We start from the raw sequence: 20,891 nt of genomic DNA on the forward strand, positions 1-20,891 counted from the left end.
ACTAACATTCAATTTATATCTAAATGGGCACTAACTTTCAATTTGATTGCACCGATGAGCCATTTGGGGTTTTCCGATGAAGGTTAGCTGATGTGGTCGCGGATCGCTTATGTGGCTACTAATAATCCACGTCATTTGCACCCGTAGAAGATGCCATGTCAGCAAGGTCAACAGCTGGCCTTTAATATGGCCACGTAGGATGCCACGTAGGATAGTTTTCTTTTTTCCCCTTTTCTTCTCCACTTTCTCCCCCGATCGCCGTTGCCCTAGAATCCAATTTTCTCTCTTCAGGTCGAGCTTGAGACTGAGAACTCACATCTGGTCTTGATGATTTTTTACCATGGAGGTCCTGGAAGAAATGTCAGATGGCCTTGTTGATGTTTTTTCGCCTCTAGTTTTTCTTTTTGGTGTTTAGGGGAGGGGGTTTCTAAGAAAGTATACGCTCAATTTATTTTTTTCTTTTCTTCTTTTGTTTCATTTGTGCTTTTGTCGATAAAGGTGATTGATTATTTGATAGTAGAATATGGAGGCTTTTTGTAAATCGTAAAAGAAGGTATACCGTCATATGAATATGAATACTTTTTCCAGTGATTTCATCTTTAATACCTTTTCTATCAATCCAATATGCCCTGGTAATCAAACATAATTATCCAATGTGCCCAGATAATCAAACAGAATTTAATATTTATTTAAATGATCATAATACAAAAACACTTGGTTGAATTTTAGACATAATTATACATTAATACAAAAAAATACCGTAATCAACCACATTTGTTGAATTATACACGTAATTAAGCCACATTTGTTGAATTATACACACAAAAATCATCAAACTTGGGGAATTTTGCACACAATTATGCATTAATACAAAATACAGCAAAATGAAAATGATACAAGAATACACTTTGAGGTGTTTAATATAGCTAAAAAATACAATCCTTGCATCAGCCACACCATACAATATAGCAAAGCTATAGACACAAGTTTGTTGAATTATACACACAAAAATCATCAAACTTGGCGAATTTTGCACACAATTATTCATTAATACAAAATACAACAAAATGAAATGGTACAAGAATACACTTTGAGGTGTTTAATATAGATAAAAAAATATAATCCTGCATCAGCCACACCATACAATATAGCAAAGCTACAGACATATCCCATTAACAAAACTCATGAAATGCATTCATTTTTTCCTGTTCATTGATACAAAGTAGCATATATATTTTAACTGTACATAACACATACATCCATAATTGGTTAAAACCCACAGTTGTTTTTTTTATCAACATTATCTTCTACTCTTTCCAGAATACAAAAAGAAAAGAGAGAAAACCCCAAAATGGTTAACAACATCACTCAAGATGTCTTGCCATGTGCAGATGCAGTAGACGCTCCCAGACCAGGAGGTTTCCATATTCTCCTTTTTTTTCCCACTTCCCCTTCTTTCTCTCTGGCCTCCAAGGGCTTATCATTCATTCTTGGCCTCAACATAGGGCTTCTAAAGGGTGTAGGGGCCTTCCTTGCTGTAATTTTATTTTTAGCTATTCCCACAACCCTTTTCTCTTGTTCTTTGGCCTTGTCAAGTGATTTTTGGCTAACTCCAGTTGGGATTTGTTTTTTCCCTCCTCTTATCACAAGTTTTTCTCTGTCCCCCCTCCTTTCTAGTAATGAGTTATGCAGCTCTTGGTAAGATGTGTTAGTAACCTGCAAGGATGGCAAAGTTATTTTCATAACTGGGATAGATTAATGCCTATGAATGCCATGCCTTATTTTACTAAACAAAATTAATTTAACCTGTGATGAGTTGTGCATACTCTGTTGAGATGTCTCAATCACCTGTTGCGTTATCAAAACTTGTTTTTATGAGCAAGTGATACATATATGTGAAAGTTAGAAGTTGATGAATATAATGAATCTCACCTGTGATGAGCTATGTACACCTTGATGAGATGTGCTAGACAAACCTTCATGAGATACATTAAGCACCTGTAATGATTCAAACAAATTGTTTACAAAATTCCATACCTGTAAAAAATTCTAAATATAATTAAACTCACCTGTGATGGAATATCTGCTTCAGGTTGCTGATATGCTCCATGTTTTGTATTAACTTGGAATGACCTTAATTGATCAACCTTGCATTATTATGAATTAATATCTAATTTAGGTTATAAGTTGGAACAAATTAAATAAACCAAAAACCTATAACTAAATGCACACCTGTTGATAATGTTCCTCTAGGACAAGAGGGTCAATTACATCCATAGGGTTATTTTCAGCATCCTGCGAAATTAGGGCATTAATCCAGGAATGTTATAATATTAATTCCTGGATTATAAACTAATGCATTTACCTCAATGTTTTTAGCTGTCCCACAAGGGTCAGATGTACTCGCTGGTCTTTCATTCCCCCTGTTACCCTGTCATACATCCATGGTTGAGTATCATGCTTTCTAAATATTAAATTCAAAGTTGCCAATATACACACAAATACATACCTTTGATCCATGGAACCTCTTGTTGTGGCCTGTAGCACCACATATGCTGCAAGTAATTTTAAAACCCTTTCTAGAGACTTTCCCTTTCTTGAATCCAACTTCTTCATCTACATCTCTTCTCCTGAGCATTGTTCTCCTTCCTTTGTGTTTGTGGACAGGCTCAGGGGGGTTCATAGGGCAACCATCACTACTATGCCAAAGATTCCCCCGCCTTTGTGTAGGGGTACAAAAATGTGTTTGTATGTCTCTAAAAAAATGTGGTGACTCTATAACACCTGCTCTACATAATTCTCGTGTCCGCTCTTGGTTATAGTATATGGCTGAAATTGAGTGACAACATGGCAGCCCAGTTAATTGCCACTTTCTGCATGTGCATGTTCTGTCATTGATGTCAACCACAAATTGCCCTTTAGGGCCAGTAACCTGATATTGGCTTCCCCCCGACCATGTTGTATAATATGACCAGCTTATTGCTTTTGCTTTCTCTAATTTTTTTATGATCTTGGGGCAGTGCAATGTTTCACATTTTAACATAGCATCTCTCTTTTTTTGTATCCTAGTCATTAACATTGTTCTAATGATTTCATTCATTGTGATTATCCCTTTTGTCCTGGCTGTAAGTATTATACTGTTGAAGCATTCACACAAATTATTCAAGAGCATGTCACACTTAAACTGAGTTTTGAAGTGTGACCTTGTCCAATGGTGAGGGTCTATTTTTTTAAGGTATTCACATGCTTCTACAGATATGATGTTGAGGACATCTAACTCATTCTTAAAAGCAGGTATGTAAGAAGCTCTAGCACACTTCCACAGTTGGTCTTTAAGGGTTTTTCCTTTGAAATTTTTTCTAAAATTGGTGAGTATATGTCTAACACAAAATCTGTGCTCACTATCGGGGAATAATTCTTCTATTGCAGGTAATAAACCCTAAAAGCCCATATGATGGATATAAAAAACATAAAAAAAATAAAAATAAAAGATAAACAACAACAAAAACAAAGAAGATAAGAAGCAAAGAATTAAAAATGCATCTTAATAATTAAAGCACTATACAAACATATGATTTGCATTTACCTTTTGCCCTGTCACCATAAAGGCCCAAGATCGATCTGTTGTTGATTTCTAAATCTCCACCAAGCAGCCTCCAAGAACCAACTCCAGCTCATGGGTTCTCTTTTTTTCCACTTTTGCTCATGTTATGGGATAGATGCAATCATTTGCATCTATCCCTATAGCAGATAGGAGTTGCCCTCTAAATAATCCTTTGAGAAAGCATCCATCTAAGGAGATGATTTGTCGGCAGCCAGCCAAGAACCCCCGCCTCAATGGAGCCAAACATACATACATACCTTGAAATGTACCTTCGAAAGCACTTGAACTTTATAGTTGATCCCGGATGTGCGCAATAGTTCAAGTCTCGTAGTCATACAAGCTTTTTTTATCTGACTTATTTCATCACCATCTAGCAAACTATAAGAATTAGAAAGAAGGAAATACAATAAGTATAAGTTAAAACATAATATTGCAAAGTGACATTTAAACAAAGCATTATACTAATTATACCCTTACCTTCTTGCAATACCCCTGGCCCTCCAAGCCTTGAGTCTGCTAATGTCCACCTCTTCATTAGTTTTTACTGCTTGAATTATCCCAGCAATAGACCAAGAAGGATCAGCCCTGAATTGCTCCAGGTAGTTATGTGCAATCCATTTTTATGCTAACATGCCTTATCTTATGATCCCCTAGCACATTCATGTTTGAATATTCCCCGATTTGATTTGAATTGTGTTTTTGTCTTTAATCATAGGTGCAGCCCATATATAGAAGGGGCAACCTTTCTTGCATATTGCCTTGCACCCTCTTACTATTACTTGGCTTAAAATTCATAACAACCCTGTGTTTAATGCCATAGTTTTCGGACAAACCTCCCTCGAATCGCTTGAAACTTTCTAAACTTCATGCCAACCTCGAAAATGAGGATCTCTCATGTCATATTCCTCAATAAATTTCGTGATATTTAGGTCTACTTAGAACAACCATTTCATCATCAGTGGAAGAACATGAATGTAGCTCACTCAAGAATCATAATCACTCTCAATTTCATCCCCATCTCTACCATTGACTTCTACCCTACTATCTACTTCCCTTTTTTTTCGGCCTCATGTGCATCACCACCGCCCTCAACTTCTTCATCATATTCACTGCTAAAATTATATTCTGAATCATATAGCCCACTGTCTTGATCCATTTCTTCTTGGTCTTGCTCTTGGTTTTGAACATCATTCTGTGCAGCTCCCTCTTCTTCTACAACAAAGATCATCACCCCTCAAAACCACGTACACTTTTTCCAATAAGTTTATCTCTAGTATCTTCTCCCTAAGGATCCATCATCGTCCACATTGTTGTTCTGTATATGTTCTTCTAAGCCACCATCCTTGCCAGGTAAATTGTTCTGTGTATATTCATGTACATTACCATCAGTTTCCAGCATGCTGTTCTTCCCATCTTCATCTAAGGAACCATCTTTTTCTAAAGTTGAATTCAACACCCTGGTAACCTTAGCATAAACATTTATCTCTACAAAGATTAGCAGCTTTGGGCCATTGCCAAAGCATCTCGGCTCGCCTTTTTATTTCTCTCATCCCCATCCTTTCACTCATAACATCTAGCCACCGTAATGTACAAACTTTGCACAACTAAATTTAGTTCCTTTGCCATGGCCATGATTTCCAACCTAGACATCTTGTCGGCACAACAATAGTCAACATATCCATCGAATCTACTGGTCACTCCACTTCATTACATCACCAAGTGTGTAGTGGAGCAGTATTGTGAAGTAGTCAGACTTGGGTGCTGGGATCAATTTGACACACTCAATTTTAGGTAACTCGATTAAACATGATACAACTATAACTAGAAATTCTAAACTTAAACAAAGATGATGCTCAATATGCTTACATAAAGGAACTAACTGTTCCTTGTCGCAATTAAATTTGGTCCATGTTGCATTGTTCTTTCATAATAAAATGTAAATAGATTATATTAATACATTGGATTAACTAAAATCATATGTTATTTCAGATTACCATGTAACTAAATCATAAGCCATTTCAAATAAACATGTAACTTCATCTCCATTTTTACATTGATTTAATTCTCACAGACATCATTTGACTGCAAAAACTACCAAACATAACAAACAAATCCTCACTTCCATCATGTGGTTATAAAATGTAGCCAAACACACAACATTTTCTCACATGCACCATCTTCAATAAAAAAATTCCCCAAATTAAAATAAAACATATTGACATACATGAAAAACAAATGAAGTAGCATGATAGAAAAAAGGTAACAAATTCATAGCCAATCACACCCGCATATATCAAAAATTAATCACGTAATGATATGGTGGACAAGAATTGTTCTTGTAAATCATATTCCATATACTCGTAAAACAACAACATCAAACACACAAAGCATTGACACTCACATTGAAACCCAATAATGGTTTTACAATTGAAAGTTTGAAAAAGTAAATAAAATAGCTTACGATAGACCGGTCGCCTCGCATCCGGGGGTCTTATGGCCCAATCAACATCCATGCTCTATTTCTCCCACTTGGACCCGGTAACTACGATTCTATCTCCCAATCTAGAGGTGCAGGGACAACTCGAAATGTCTTTTCTGGAGTGGAGAACTCCAAAGGAAGCAAGAACTTGAAGAATTTCTCCCTGTGTTCTCAGTCTTGACCCGAAGAGAGAAAATTAGATTCTAGGGCAACGGCAATCGGGGGAGAAAGGGGAGAAGAAAAGGGGAAAAAAGAAAACTCTCCTACGTGGCATCCTACGTGGCCATATTAAAGGCCAGCTGTTGACCTTGCTGACATGGCATCTTCCACGGGTGCAAATGACATGGATTATTAGTGGCCACGCAAGTAGTCCGGCGGCCACATCAGCTAACCTTCATCGGAAAACCCCAAATGGCTCATCGGTGCAATCAAATTGAAAGTTAGTGCCCATTTAGATACAAATTGAATGTTAGTGCTCAAATTGAAATAAGAGTAAATGTTAGTATTCAACTGAGAAAATTACCCCTTATTTGCCATTGAAAGGATGATGAATTTTGAAACTTTGTTTAGTGGAATTCCCTAACATCCCTACAATGATGGGCAAATTGAGAAATTAAGAATAAGAGATCTTTTATTGATGATATGGGAGCAAATTAGTTTTGTTTGTGTTCTTCTTGCACTAATTTAACCATGTTTGACTTTGAGCATGATTCATTATGGCTTTTGAGAGAAAAAAAAATTCAACAAAAGAGTATGTAATTGATTAATTTCAAGTGCTTCACTGCAATTAAACCAATCGTAGGAGGTGCATGCAAATATATTTTTCTCAATATCATTAATGAAAGAATAAGCAATTGATTTACCGCATCAGCAGAAATTAAACCATTTTGGTCTTTGTCAAAAACCTTAAAAGCTTCCCCCGGGTCCTTCTCGAATCAAAGATCCTTTGAAAATACAAATACATATTTTCATTAGAACAAAACAAATACAACCAATTGCTATTTGTTTGTGATCTTAATAAGTAAAAACCTTGTAGGTGATATGAAAAATTACTCGCTTCTTTCTCAAGAACCGGATGTCTGAAGTTGATGCAATGGAAAACTTTGCAAAAATCTAACCATGATCGAGTCATTTCCTTCTCTCGAACATTACACTTCGAATATGAATAATGTATGGTGGCCACAAAGATTGTTAATAGCATAAGAATGCATTTCACAAAACATAACAACAATAGATAATATACTAAAAAGGAAATACTCAAAGCTAATACAATAAGCATACCTCAAACAAAAAGCATTCATTGTCACTCCGAAAATACAAAAATTTTTAAAAAGCATCAACCATATGAATGAAAGATTTTTGTTTACTGTAAGGTTTTGTAAAAACATTCATTGAATGAAAAGGTTTTGTTTACAAAATTTTTAAAAAGCATACAAAATTTTTAATTACACGTCGATGACCGCTTATTCGAGGGCTTTTGAATGCTTGCTTACGTAAGGTTCCCACAAGATAATTATGAAATCATCGTAACTCGAAACCAGCCTTTTCGGAGCATTTCCTTTCATTTTTATTGTATCTTTCTAAGGCTACCCTGATATTGAGATATAGATAAATATTGAACCATAAATAAGGACCACAAAAACAGAACATAAAATGGTTTTCATGCAAGAATTTTGACAAGAAAATGGTATCATCTGAGGAATTCACATAAACTTGAATGCCTCTTCTAATATCCTGATGTAATATCAGAATCACACGAAAATATAGATTCTCATAGATGAATGAAATTACATCGAGTGATCCGCTTATTGAGTAAAAAAAGCATTGGAATTAATGTACTACAACAAAAAGTAAAAACATTTTTTTATATCAGTCACCAATGGGATAGAACTAAAAATACACGATGGCCATTCGGGGAGGTATAAAGTTTTTACATAACCAACATATTTTTCTAGAGTTAAACTTAAGCGATTTTTGAGGAAACAGATTTATGTGGTAAAAAGAACATGTTAATCGTCAACTATATACAAAAGACCCACTATCGCCATTATGTTCCATTTATAGAGGAACATTTCTTAGAATTATTTAAAGCTTATAAATTTGTGCCTTTTACTAAAAAAAATAGTATCTGCATGTTTTGCTTCATTTGAGCTATTTGGTTCTGTGCATTGCGACTTGCTGGAATGCATGACAGAATTAATATCAAAAAGTTTTAAGAAACCAAGATGATCCATAAGCATTTAATCCCACTAAAAAGAACAAATTTTATCTTGTTTGCATGATAAACATAGATCTTAAACTGATGCTAATCAAAACAAAGGATAATCAACTATAGACGACTAGTTAAATTGAAGCGTGCAAATGACATGGTAAGAACAGCATACCACAAAAACTCAATACCCACCGCTTTTTTTCCCTCTGGGGATGAATATGTCTTTCTAGTGTGATCAAAAGGACCAATTCGAAGTATATTCAGTGCTCAAAGCAAGAGAGTTAACCCAATGTCCATGCCCCTGAAAGTTGATGAATTAATGTTGAGAACTTGATAGAATCAGACTCACATTGTAACATGTTTTAGCTGAATAAGAATACTAAAATTTGAAGTTCTAACACAAAAAAACTCGACAGTACAAAGATTACAGAGTCATAAAATTTTAAAAATCCAATCTCACAGATCAATCAAATTCAAAAACTCACTGTACCCTCACTACAATGAATGTCTATCACAAATTGCTTACAACAATCATTGCAAATTCCCAATGTGTTGTTCTAGTACAACCATTAGGTGAAACATAAATAAATTTCCCCAACTGCCTCCCGATCTTCAAGGGATTAAACTGATATTATTTTCCATTCCTTTCCAACATCAACTTGAGCTTAAAAGTTTAATGGGAACAAAATTTCAGCACTGAATTATCGGTAAATTTACAAAGGATCATCTCGTTTATGTAATCAAACCCTTTATTCATCAAGCCAGGTGACACAACCATTGCTTGTGTGCACCATCTGGTTTTTAGGAAAATCATCCTGGGTAGGCATACTAATTGGTTCTTGAAAATTAATTGTAAGTTACAGTCACTTAAATAGATGAAATTCAATAGCTCCACCATATATTATTCCCCCAAATTAATATGAAGTTTTAGTAAGTTAGTGGATCATATACTTATCTAAAGAGCAATAACAAACTAACTATAACTACAGTTGGCCATGTAAGGACTCTAGAAAATTTATTTTATACTTTAACCAGAAAACCCAACCTTCCAAGCGTATCTGCCACAGTAAAAGCAAACGCCAACAAAGGAGGAGGTTCTTAGAGAAGATAAATGGAGGAGACTGTCAAAATATAAAAATAAAACTTGGCAAATGTTTAATTAACATATAGGTTTCATATAAATGGAAATGTCATGCATTGAAAGAAGCCTTCTACATTGCCCTTGCTTCTTCTAGAGAAAGTGGAAGATAATCTCTTAGAAATATAATCATGACTAGATAACCAGAGATATAACTAGAATTTTATGCTGCTTAAAGTTAACTAAGAATAGGCTACACAGAGATCATTTAAGTATTACTTCATGAAAAGAAGTAAATTTGTCTTTGTAAGAGGAAAAAAAGCCTGTGTCAAGCTAAAGATTTTAAAAAAAAATGTATTGGCTTTAATGACATTCTCAGGCCAAACCATCAAGACAAACAACTCCAAAATCAGGCTATAATTGCTGATAAGACAAGGACTCAAACAACATGAGCTAATAATTAGCAAACATGGTTGCATTACTTTAATTCACAGATCAACTTTCCCTGAGTTGTTTCCCATACCTTGATTGTACAATCCTGTGAGCTGCATGATTTGCATAAAACATGTCAAGGACAACCATGAAGATTGAATTTAATCCCTAGTTAAGCATTAAATATTAAAAATATTTAAGTCCAAAAGGCACCATGAAAGTTTGGAAGACAGTAACATAGAAGTTAGACATTCATCTTAATTGTACAATAGTTACCCACATAAAGCATAACCATATTCATATTTAATTCCAAAATAAAATAAAAGTAAAACCTTTGGCAGTAGAAGGAGTCAGACAACACTGCTGTATTGTATTTTAAAATCATTAGCCTGTCCTTGTAACCTCAAGAACGAGAGATGAAGCTCAACACTGTATCGGGCCTTGCAGGGAGAGATTTTTGCTTTAGTCTTTGAATAAAATTGAAAAAAAAAAGAAGAAAAGAAAAAAAAGAAATGCTGGTGTTAGATCAAAGGAAAAATATCATAGCATAGAACAAGCAATCACTTGGTTCAATAGTTTATACCTTGGGGTAAGGACCCCAATTCCTTCAAAACTGGCAACAGCTTCATCACTAGATCCAACAATTGCCATAAGCCAATATCTTATCCAGCAAAACTCAGCGAAAATAAAAACCTTATTTGTCAGCTAATCCCAAAGAATCTTCATCATCATTTAATTTACTCATGCTAGTAAAAAGGGCCATAGAACTACCTCGAGTTTATACTCTCCTTAATGCTCATGATTCATGGACTGAATAAGTTCATAGCCAAAACAAACTAAATAAATCAGCAAAACAGATATCCCCTTTCTTTTAGAAAGATTCTTTCTTCTTGAACACAATTATAAAAAAAAATCCTCAATGAGTTCTCTAGTTTCACCAAACTACAATGCAACCATCTTAATATATAATCTTGCGCGAAGATTGCCATTGTTTTCTCAGCAACATCAATACTTCACCAGCCAATATCCCCAACTAGAACTCCCCAGTAAAACTATTTTCCAGATTGCAGAACCTCAAATACTAATATAAATATCAAAATAAAAAAACTGCAATTTTATAGTCCCGAACTAATGAAATTTATCTAAAACAGAAAAAAATTTGGGGAGTCTGATGACTGAGCAAGTTCATAACCACACAATCAACTGACAAATTGGAAGATCCCTTGGTGTCAAATAAATCAAATAGTGAATGTGATCCTTCAACAAAGATCGATGCGTACTATCCCTTGAAATGGCATGAGATTGAGCATCCCAAAATCATAAAAGCAATGATAGAAACAATTCAAGGATGAAATGGAATGGCTAGAAGGATACCTGCTGGAGAAGGGTTGATAGGAGATCGAAGAGCTGGGCATCTGGTTTCCCCTCTTCCTTCATGGCCGCAAGAGGACTTCTTCCGCCAAAAAAAATAGTGGCCATTGGTTTCCTAAAAAACATGTAGTTCCTTGCTTTGTAAGTTAACCAGATTACCCATACCATTATCTAAGTTGGCAATGTTCATTTAACTGTTTTGAACTACAAATAGTTCCATTTTTTTTTTTTTACCAAAACAACAAGTTGGCTAAAACTTTATTTCTATTTTTGATAAATATAAAAATTTCAAGAAGAAAATCCAAAACAAACAAGTAGATTGTTTAGAATCCAATGTTTCCCTGTTTAATAGAATACTAATACTACTGGTTAAGGGAATTAAACACTACATTATAGAGCTTCTAACCAAAAAAAAATTAACACTAAGTTTGGGGCTCGATTGCACACAAAAAGGTAAAAAAAAATGATCTGAAAGAAGATCTGCAGAAAAAAATTAATTATGAGATTTAATGAGAGTAAACACTTACCTCTATTTATTATTTTTCATATATATAATATTGAAAGATATATTAGATATATAACAAACAATCACAAATTAATGCAGATCAAATACCATTAGCATGTAAATCAGGCTCAAGAAAGCATCACTTTCCTAGAACAATTTGAATGACTTAAGTGTCAAAACTTAGATCTTAACCATATCAACATAAGATATTACTCATCAATGTACCCAAAAGAATGAAATATGATCAATACATTCCAACGACCCAAAATAAATAGCAATTAACATAAGTAGATCAACAAGATATTGAATGCTTTAGCAATTAATATAAGTAGATCAACTAGACCTTGATAATTCATCTTGCTAATAATAAAAGATTTGAAAAATAAAAACTAGATAATTACTCTCTGAACTCTTTAGTTTGTGCCTTATAATAAATTATATGGGCCTCTTATGAATGTTTATATGAAACCACTACAATTTGATGATCCATTCACACAGAATCATAGTCAAAATGGAGTGAACCTGGATTTATTGGAAAATTGACTTCAAGCTCTACAAATTCAGCATTCAACATTTCCAAGAATCATAGAGCCTAGTGAAGTAAAAAAGAACCATACAATGTGTGGCAACTTAACAATTTGTGTCCAAGTGCCTAAGCCAGAGCCCAAGGTTTATGATTGATTGTGTGCCATCAAATTAGTTAGAAAACATAGGAAATTAAAATTAGAGAGTCAGGAGAAGAAGATCAAGCTATAAAAATAAAAGGATGGAGGTACTTCAAGATCAAGGCTATTGGCAATTTGGAGATATTATAAGAACTTTTGAAGATAATTGACCACTTCAAAATGTTAACAAAAATCAGAAATCAAACTTGCCTCACTGTTTCTCATAAATCAGAAACACCTATGTCAGGCTAATCTCCACCAACAAATCAAACCCCCTCGTCTTCACCTCCTGCACCAAATCAAATCACAATCACCACCATTTTCCACACAAAAAGAACAAAATCGAAGCAAAAACCCACCTGAGCCAGCACAAATGCATCATCAACACCATATCCAGACTCCAAAGAACCAGATGCCTTCATAGAAACATATCATGCGCAACAATCTCACCACCACCACTACCACCAACTGATCAAAATTAATAATCAAAAAACCTAATCAGCGGGAGGGAAGAAGCCGGTCAGGGAAAACCCAAGGGGCGAGAACTTGCACCAAAGGATAACCCAAGGCAATCAATGGATGGCAAATTGAGAGAAGAGTAAGAAGAAGGGGAAGGAGAAGAGAGAAGAAACCTCCTTGGCGGAGCAACAAGTGAAGAAGTGGGCGATGGGCTTGATGGCTGCGAAGCCGCGCTGGGCTCGCTCTCTTGAGAGAGACCGCGTTGGGAATTAGTGCATGGCGGCAGCAGAGCGACGGCAGGAGCGGCAAAAGTCGGGCTTCTTCGTTGGAGAATTAGGGCGCACGAGATTTCCCCGTTGGGGAGAGGCGCACTAGATCTCTCCGTTGGGGAATGAGAGAGAGAGAGAGAGAGAGTCTTCGTTGGGGAAAGAGAGAGAGAGGTTTTTTAATTATTTTTTAAAATAAAATTAATGTAGAGGGGTTTAAATAAACTGGTTCTAAAAACAAAGGAAAAATATCCTATTTTATTATAGAGGTGGTTTTTTAAAAACCCCTCTATTTAGCTGCCTCTAAAGCTCAAAAATGATGTAGTGCCGGTCAGTATTTTCAGAGCTAAAACCCCAAAACTGAATATATCAGACTTCGCTGAGCACTGACCACGAATGGCATTCTCTGGAGCCATGTACCGACTGTAGAAACATTGAAGTTATATCAATGTTAAGAGCTAGCTTGTTAACAGTGAAAGGAATTGCAAGGTTCAGAACAAGATTCATCAAAAAAAAAAAAAATCAGTAGGCGTTGATATGAAAGGAATTGTAAGGCTCAGAACCACCCTTTAACATCAGCCATGCATTGGTCATTATTACAAAGAAGGATAGAACAATAATAATAATTAAGAGCAAGAAAAAAAATGAAAATCCAACATACTGGAATCTTATAAAGCTGTGGTTTATCTATTTTAATAAAAAAACATACTGAAATCTCTTTTTTTGAAATAAATACTGAAATCTCTTAGCTACATATTTCGCAAATCATTGATTTATTTTCTTAATAAAGAAGATTACTGCAATGAAATGTAAAGATGACAAGAATCAATAGGGTAAGAATGGACGAAGATGTCAGGATCAAAAGAATAACAATCACAAGCTAAACACATTCAGTCAACCAAGCAATTGAGATAATACTCAATACAAAGAAGAACAGATGATGAAACTCTGCTGAAATCCCATTAACTGGTTAACTGAGCATTTAAGCAAACACATGATGTGCATGCCAGTGAACAGTCACTTATTGAGTGTAATTCCCGAGCCTAACACTGCATCATTTGACCAGCCTCACAGTTCGCGCACTATCACATATCTCAATTTGTTTTCCAGGTCCCACGCAGCATAGTGTCACCAGCCCACTCTGATCATGCTCAAGCCTCAACAGAAGATGCTTTGACAAAACCGTGCTAGTGCTCATCAGTTTTTAAAACATAAATCAAGACGTACCTCAGTTTGTCAATCAGTAAAGAACAACCCCACTTCCTTAGGGAGATTCCATCTTCGTGGTCCTTGTGGAGGAACAATCATGACAAAAATGCCACTAGAATATGTGGGAGTTTGTGGTGTAAGGCTATTATTTGGAACATCATAATCATATTTTTAGGTCTTATGTTATCCCACTATTATTGACATATCCCTTAATTGGATCTTTGCAGCTCCCAATGTGAAAAAATTAGATAAGGAGTCAACGGGAGCAACCAAGTGGGGCCTCAACTTTTCCATTTCCTCATCAATGCCCTTTGTGAGTAGACCCTCCTTAATAACGACTTCGTTGAACTTAGCTAAAACTATCAGTCCTAGTGTCTCCTTGACTGATCTATCCATCTCGGGTAATTATCACCTAAGGTCACTTGAAAGACACTTTAGCCATTAGCTTGATATTGTAATGGTGTACCTCACAGCTTCTTATTTGTTGTGGCAATTTTGTATTGCAATTATCTTTACTTTTGTCTCGCATTTTTATATGTTTTATGCCTTTTTTTATACAAAAATGAGAAGCGTTATTAAAGGACAAACATGTATGGAAGTGCACAAGTTATGGTGGCTTAATAATCTCCTGGAGTGCACCATAGGTGGTTTGAGAACCCTCGGTCATACAACCTTGGATGAGAGGGATACACCATCTCCCACAGGGACCCATTTGTCATGCAACCAATGTAGAATATTATATAAATACTGTGACAATATTGTTCATTCACTGTTCAATATTAAATTTACCCCATTGGTTAATGAAAACTTTTCAGAAAATAGGTGTAGTTTTTTTTATTTTAACACGCGGTGTAACTTTAATTATACGATAGTGACGCTAGCGGAGAGATCCATAATAAATAGTGACTTTAAATTCACAATGTGTCTTATTTTCAAGGACGAGTCAATAGGGGGACCAACTATCCCACTACTTTTCATCCTTGTTGTTGACATGCTAAGTGTGATGTTCAACCATGCTCTCGTGTTAGGCATCCCTCTTGGTGTTCCTCTTGGTATACATGAGAAGATGTGTTATTTGCAATACACAAACAACTTGCTCCTCATCACGATAAGAGGATTGGAAGACTTGAGGATTTTCAAACTGATTCTATACCTCTTCAAAGGTACATTTGGATTTTTGATCAACTTCCACAAAAGTTATTTGTACGCCATCAAAATAGGCAAGTTGCTTTGTTGCTTTGTTTTGGTTTGTCTTTGGCTGTTTGTAATATTGAACTCATTGTATCTTTTGCTTTCTATTAATAAAATCAGCTCTCTGAGCTCTTCCCTAAAAATAGGCAAGTTGCCAAAACTTGCCCAAACACACTCTTAACTACACAGTTGATCAACTTTTGGTCACCTATCTCGGAGATCCTATATCCAGAGGAAGCCCTCCACTGCCAAGAGCTGGCTATATCTCACACATGCTATTAGGATCTGCCTTGCCTTATGGAAGCTCCAATATATGTCCATTTGTGGTAGAATGACATGCACTAATCAACTCAATGCTTTCTACCCTTCCAACCTATTGGATTTCAGTGTTCATAATGTGTTATTCAGGACATAAACAAAACTCATAGGGACTTCTTATGGAAAGGTAAAGAGCTTGAATGCTCAAACTGCCGACACATATTGCGGTCTCATATATCCAAGTCAAAAGACCAAGGAGGATGGGGTGTCCTAAAAGGAGGATTAATGCCCAAAATGTTGAAGGAGAGGATACAAAATGGTGGTGTCTCACATCCAGTGGTAGGTTCTCTACCAAGCTTATTCTATAGCTTCCTAAATGAGGATGGTCTACACTGCCAGGTGTCCCAGCTCTTCTCGAAGAGCATATGTCCATGAAAAATTAATCTCTTCAAGAATGGAAAAATAAAATTTTACTCTTGAGAGAAGGTGTATTAAATTGCGGACCATGACAAGTGCTATCTACTATTTGGCAATTAAAATTGTGGACCATCAGTTCCACCAATGCACATTTGTTGAGAGAATTTGGAGTGACTTTGGCCAACTTCTCTAGCTACCAACCATTCTACATCACTAAGAGAGGTGTGGTGCTTGTAGAGAACAACTCTCAAGTCCCCCATGTGGGAAGTCAAGGATCTCCTGTCTCGAGTTATCACCTGGAATATTTGACTTCAACCCAATGAGCAAAGTTTTATGCTTACATTGCAAACTTATTACATAGTCTGGAGTTCATGGGATCTTGTACCGAGACAGCTTGAGCGAGTCACGTTGACGAGAAGGTTTTTGCTCAAGACATAAGCTAGCACTTTCATTGCATAGATTCACCCTTGGGTCCCTTCTTCCCTTAGGAGTTTTGTACTGTGTTCTTTATGATGACTAACCACTAGTTGATTTAATGCATATGTCCTTTTTGTCATTTGTTATTCTAGGTCTCATATGTTATGTTGTAATCTTTATGTACCTCTTGTATTTTTAATGTAAGTGGTTCATATCCTTTCTTTTTTCTTTTTTAATAAGAAAAGACAACTAAAGCTTCACAACAAGTTAAAGAAGCTCTACGGATACTATGCATTGCTTTTTTATGGTTTCAAAATCTATTTTTCTTTAGTATTTCCTAAGCAAAATGTTGGATAACTTTTTTTTTGGGAAAAATATATATAAATCTTGAACTTTAAATTTCTAAGTCAAAAGATTCAAATTGTCAATGAACTTTTGGCTTATAAGCACAAGATCATTTGCATAAGGTGTTTGTTTCGAGAAAAGCATAAAATCGAACTTCAAAATCCAGTTCTCACAAGGTGTGCTCTATGTCTACACACCTCTATAACTTTTTGAAAAAGGTGGATAAACCACATTTATTAAACTGAAGAACAAAACATAACAAACGACCCGACTAGAACAACAAAACCACTCATACTACAAGGAGTGATATGAGAGCGACAAAACAGACACCTGAGGATGAAAGGTCATCCTCCGACCCAGTTAAAGACAACTACTCCGTGCTACGCTCAGGTGCCTCCTCAGCAACAATGTCGACCCTGTCCCTCTGACACCTCTATAACTTCTCTTAATTAAGTGGGTAGCACTTGTTAACTATTTGGTTTTTTTTTAAACTATTTTTCTTTAAAAAAAATCAAATACTCGAGTTTTGAATTGAGATAAAAATGAATTACCTCTATGCTGACACCTCTATGCTTTTTGATTGGTGTTCTGCAGCTAGGGATCCATCTTTGCATGTATCCAGTGATTCCATTCGGGATCGTCAGCGCGCTCTCGACTTTTCGAGAGCGGGATTTGCGGACCTCGCCGACAACTTCGATTCGACCCACTTCCTCGAGATTGAACCTTCTTAGTCGGGCTGAGTTGACGCTTTGTTGCCTCTTGGTGTCTTACGTCTTTTCGGTTTTAAGTGGGGTTTTCAGTCGGTTCTTGTTGCTTAGTTTTTCTCCTTTTTTTGTTTGTTGTGACTGTCGCCTATGCGGTGTAGCGTCCTTTTTATCTCGATTTCTTTCTAGTTGTTGTCTCTTGTTTGCTTGTTTTGTTTTTCTAGTTGTTCGCTGCTTTGATTTTCTAATAAATTTGTGGTTTATCTATTTTTATCAATATATATATATATATATATATGAATTACCACATTCTCGTTGCAGGGATGATACCTTTCAATGTGTTTGTTGAAACTGAAAGGTGCTTAACAGTTGTCATGTATAAATTCCTACAATGAAGCCACATCCTGCGAACACCTCACAACAGAAAATTTTTTAATGGCGTTCATATTCATCGCGGTCCTCCTCCTCTTCTTTCTGTCTGAAGCCTATGATTTACACAAAGATACCATCCTCCCTTGGTGCGACTTCAGCTCCAACTACACCATCCCAAGCCCATTCAAGGCCAACCTGGACAACCTACTATCCAGTCTCCCTGACGCTGCCGCCAACTCAAACAACTTATTCTTCAACAACTCTGTGGGGACAGCTCCAGCTGTGGCCTATGGCCTCGCTCAGTGCCGCACTGACATGTCCGCATACGACTGTGGTATCTGCCTCTACCGCTCGGCCTTGAAAGCCTTTTCCCAATGCCTGATGTACCGCTCAGCCACCATACTCTCGGACAAGTGCACCCTCCGCTACTCCGACAGCTGCTTCTTCTCCCAGATCTCTCTCAACTTCATAACCGTCCAGAACTTCAACAACGTCTCCAATCCGACATTGTTTATCCAGCCATTAAGGAAACTAATGTCCGAGGTGTTGTCCAAAGCCCCCAGGAAAGTTACTAAATTCGCTTCAACATCTTTCAATGATTCCATAATTGGGGACATCTACGGGATGGCAGGGTGCACTCGGGATTTAACCGATGCTGGCTGTTCCACTTGTTTGAATCAAGCTCTTCCCCATCTGCTGGAAGTTGGTCATACAAAAGGTTGCCGAGTGTTTTCTATGAGCTGCTATGTTAGATTCGAGATCTATCCCATCTTGGCACAGCGGCCTCCGCCGCTGACACGCGGGTATCCCAGTGAGGTAACTATTAATCAAGGTAAATTAATGGCATCTCAAAATACATTCTGCTGCAAAACTTAATTTGTGTCAACAGTAATTGAATTTGTCACTCATCTCGGCAGGAAAACGTAATGATACAATGAAGACGGTTCTTGCTGTAGTCCTTTCTTTGACTGTTGCCATTGGGCTTGTATCTGTCATTTACCTCTGTTCACAGAAAAGGAGAAAAATCAGAAAACTCATATTTTTACGTGATCTTCAAGATGATGAAACAGATTTTACAAGTGCAGAATCCAAATGGTTTGAATTAAGTACTCTCAGGGATGCCACGGATAACTTTTCTAACCAAAATAAACTAGGACAAGGAGGATTTGGATCAGTTTATAAGGTCAAAAGATGTGTGATCTTCTATTAAACTTTAAATGCTATTATATTACTTGATTAACCCGATCGATGCAGGGGACTTTGAAAGATGGACAGGATATAGCTGTGAAAAGACTTTCAGCGACCTCAGGTCAGGGCTTGCAGGAGCTAAGGAATGAGGTTATCTTTGTCGCTAAGCTTCAACACAGGAATCTTGTCAGGTTACTGGGCTGCTGTTTGGATAATAATGAGAAACTCCTTGTCTATGAATACCTTCCTAATTCTAGCCTTGATAAATTTTTTTATTTGGTAAGTTTGGTAGGGTTGTAAGCACACTATCCATCAGTTTGACTCTTATTAATTTCAACTAATTAAATTGCATTTATAAACAGATGATAATGGGGAGTCAGCAACTAGATTGGAGCAGCAGGTATAAGATCATTGAAGGCATTGCCAGAGGATTACTTTATCTTCATGAAGATTCACGCCTAAGGATTATTCACCGGGACTTGAAAGCAAAGCAATATCTTACTGGATGAAAACATGAACCCCAAAATTTCAGACTTTGGTCTTGCAAAGCATTTTGGTTTTGAACGAAACTCAAGCGAACACAACTAGAATTGCTGGGACACAGTAAGCACTCACTTCATATGATAGATCTTTGATCATGAAGTGTATTTAAAAAAATGGAAAACGGATTGATGATAGTTGGTTTTTCTATGCAGTGGGTACATGGCACCAGAATATCTTATGCGCGGAGAATTCTCACCAAAATCAGATGTTTTTAGCTACGGTGTGCTGGTGTTGGAGATTGTGACTGGCCAAAAAAACAGAGGCGTTGTGGGATATCAACCTGCATCTGACCTTGTAAACAATGTGAGTTCCAAGCTGTGCATTTTATTTTATGTTTTTTTTTTTTATAAAGTGAATGAACCATAACTTTGTTAATCTATGCATGTCTTAATGAAAATAATAATTACTCGTAAAAAATCAAACTTATAGGTGTACAAACACTGGAATGAAGGGAAAGCATTAGAACTGAAAGACAAACGAATCGGAGAGGAATTCCCTGCCGAACAAGTGCTGAGATGCATACACATTGGGTTGCTTTGCGTTCAGGAAGACCCAACAAAGAGGCCATGCATGGCTTTGGCTGTGAACATGCTCAGCAGCTATTCCACTTCTCTTCCACCGCCTTTAATCCCTGGATTTTTCAGCAAAAGTAGTTGTATCATGGAGTCAGATGAGCACTCTGGTAATGCAGATATCCAGTTGGTGGAAAGAAGATACAGAAATGAATCCTCAATGCAGCTTGCAAATCTCACTTGCATAAATGAAATTTCCATGTCTGATATGGAACCTAGATAATGGTAAAGGCATGCCTGAAATTATACTTAAATTAGCTTTTGTTTATTATTTTTTGTATTGATTCCTTCAGAGTCTGAGGATAATCATAAATCTAAAGATATTAGTTAATATTTAACTTGCTTTCTAATAGATGATTTTTACTTTTTATTTTTACTTGTGATGATGGCCTGATTAATAGGGACAAGTATAAGCAGGATGACAATAACAGAGATAAAAGAAAAATACAGATGGACAGGTTACCAGGATCCACAGGGGTGGATAACCTCACACAGAGCCATACTGGTTTATCCACCTTTACACAAAAAGGAAATTCTTAATATTAAAAAAACACATAGTTCAACTGTACAAGATATGGATCAGTCAAAATATCCTGGCGAACAA

General features: G+C 36.3%; 1 protein-coding gene, 1 long non-coding RNA gene and 1 pseudogene across 2 annotated transcripts; 1 reads left to right on the top strand and 2 right to left on the bottom strand.

Annotated features, from left to right (window-relative positions):
• Positions 1-1,213: 1,213 nt before the first annotated feature.
• On the bottom strand, positions 1,214-2,691 carry LOC120277224. The gene is made up of 7 exons (XM_039283977.1): positions 2,510-2,691; positions 2,366-2,431; positions 2,233-2,295; positions 2,070-2,147; positions 1,933-1,998; positions 1,807-1,848; positions 1,214-1,716 (listed from the first exon to the last, which is right to left on the bottom strand). Exons 1-7 carry the CDS (start codon positions 2,681-2,683, stop codon positions 1,369-1,371), a joined length of 837 nt encoding a protein of 278 aa, XP_039139911.1. The 5' UTR covers positions 2,684-2,691; the 3' UTR covers positions 1,214-1,368.
• Positions 2,692-8,324: 5,633 nt separating this feature from the next.
• LOC120277108 lies at positions 8,325-12,886 on the bottom strand. Its single transcript, XR_005541464.1, has 5 exons — positions 12,706-12,886; positions 12,562-12,635; positions 10,138-11,255; positions 9,856-9,918; positions 8,325-8,596 (listed from the first exon to the last, which is right to left on the bottom strand). It is a non-coding gene; the product is annotated as an uncharacterized LOC120277108 (long non-coding RNA).
• A 5,053-nt stretch (positions 12,887-17,939) lies between these two features.
• Positions 17,940-20,637, top strand: LOC120277225 (annotated as a pseudogene).
• Positions 20,638-20,891: the final 254 nt, after the last annotated feature.

The sequence above is a fragment of the Dioscorea cayenensis genome, chromosome 15 (assembly GCF_009730915.1).
Source record: "Dioscorea cayenensis subsp. rotundata cultivar TDr96_F1 chromosome 15, TDr96_F1_v2_PseudoChromosome.rev07_lg8_w22 25.fasta, whole genome shotgun sequence".
In the NCBI taxonomy this organism is placed as follows: domain Eukaryota; kingdom Viridiplantae; phylum Streptophyta; class Magnoliopsida; order Dioscoreales; family Dioscoreaceae; genus Dioscorea; species Dioscorea cayenensis.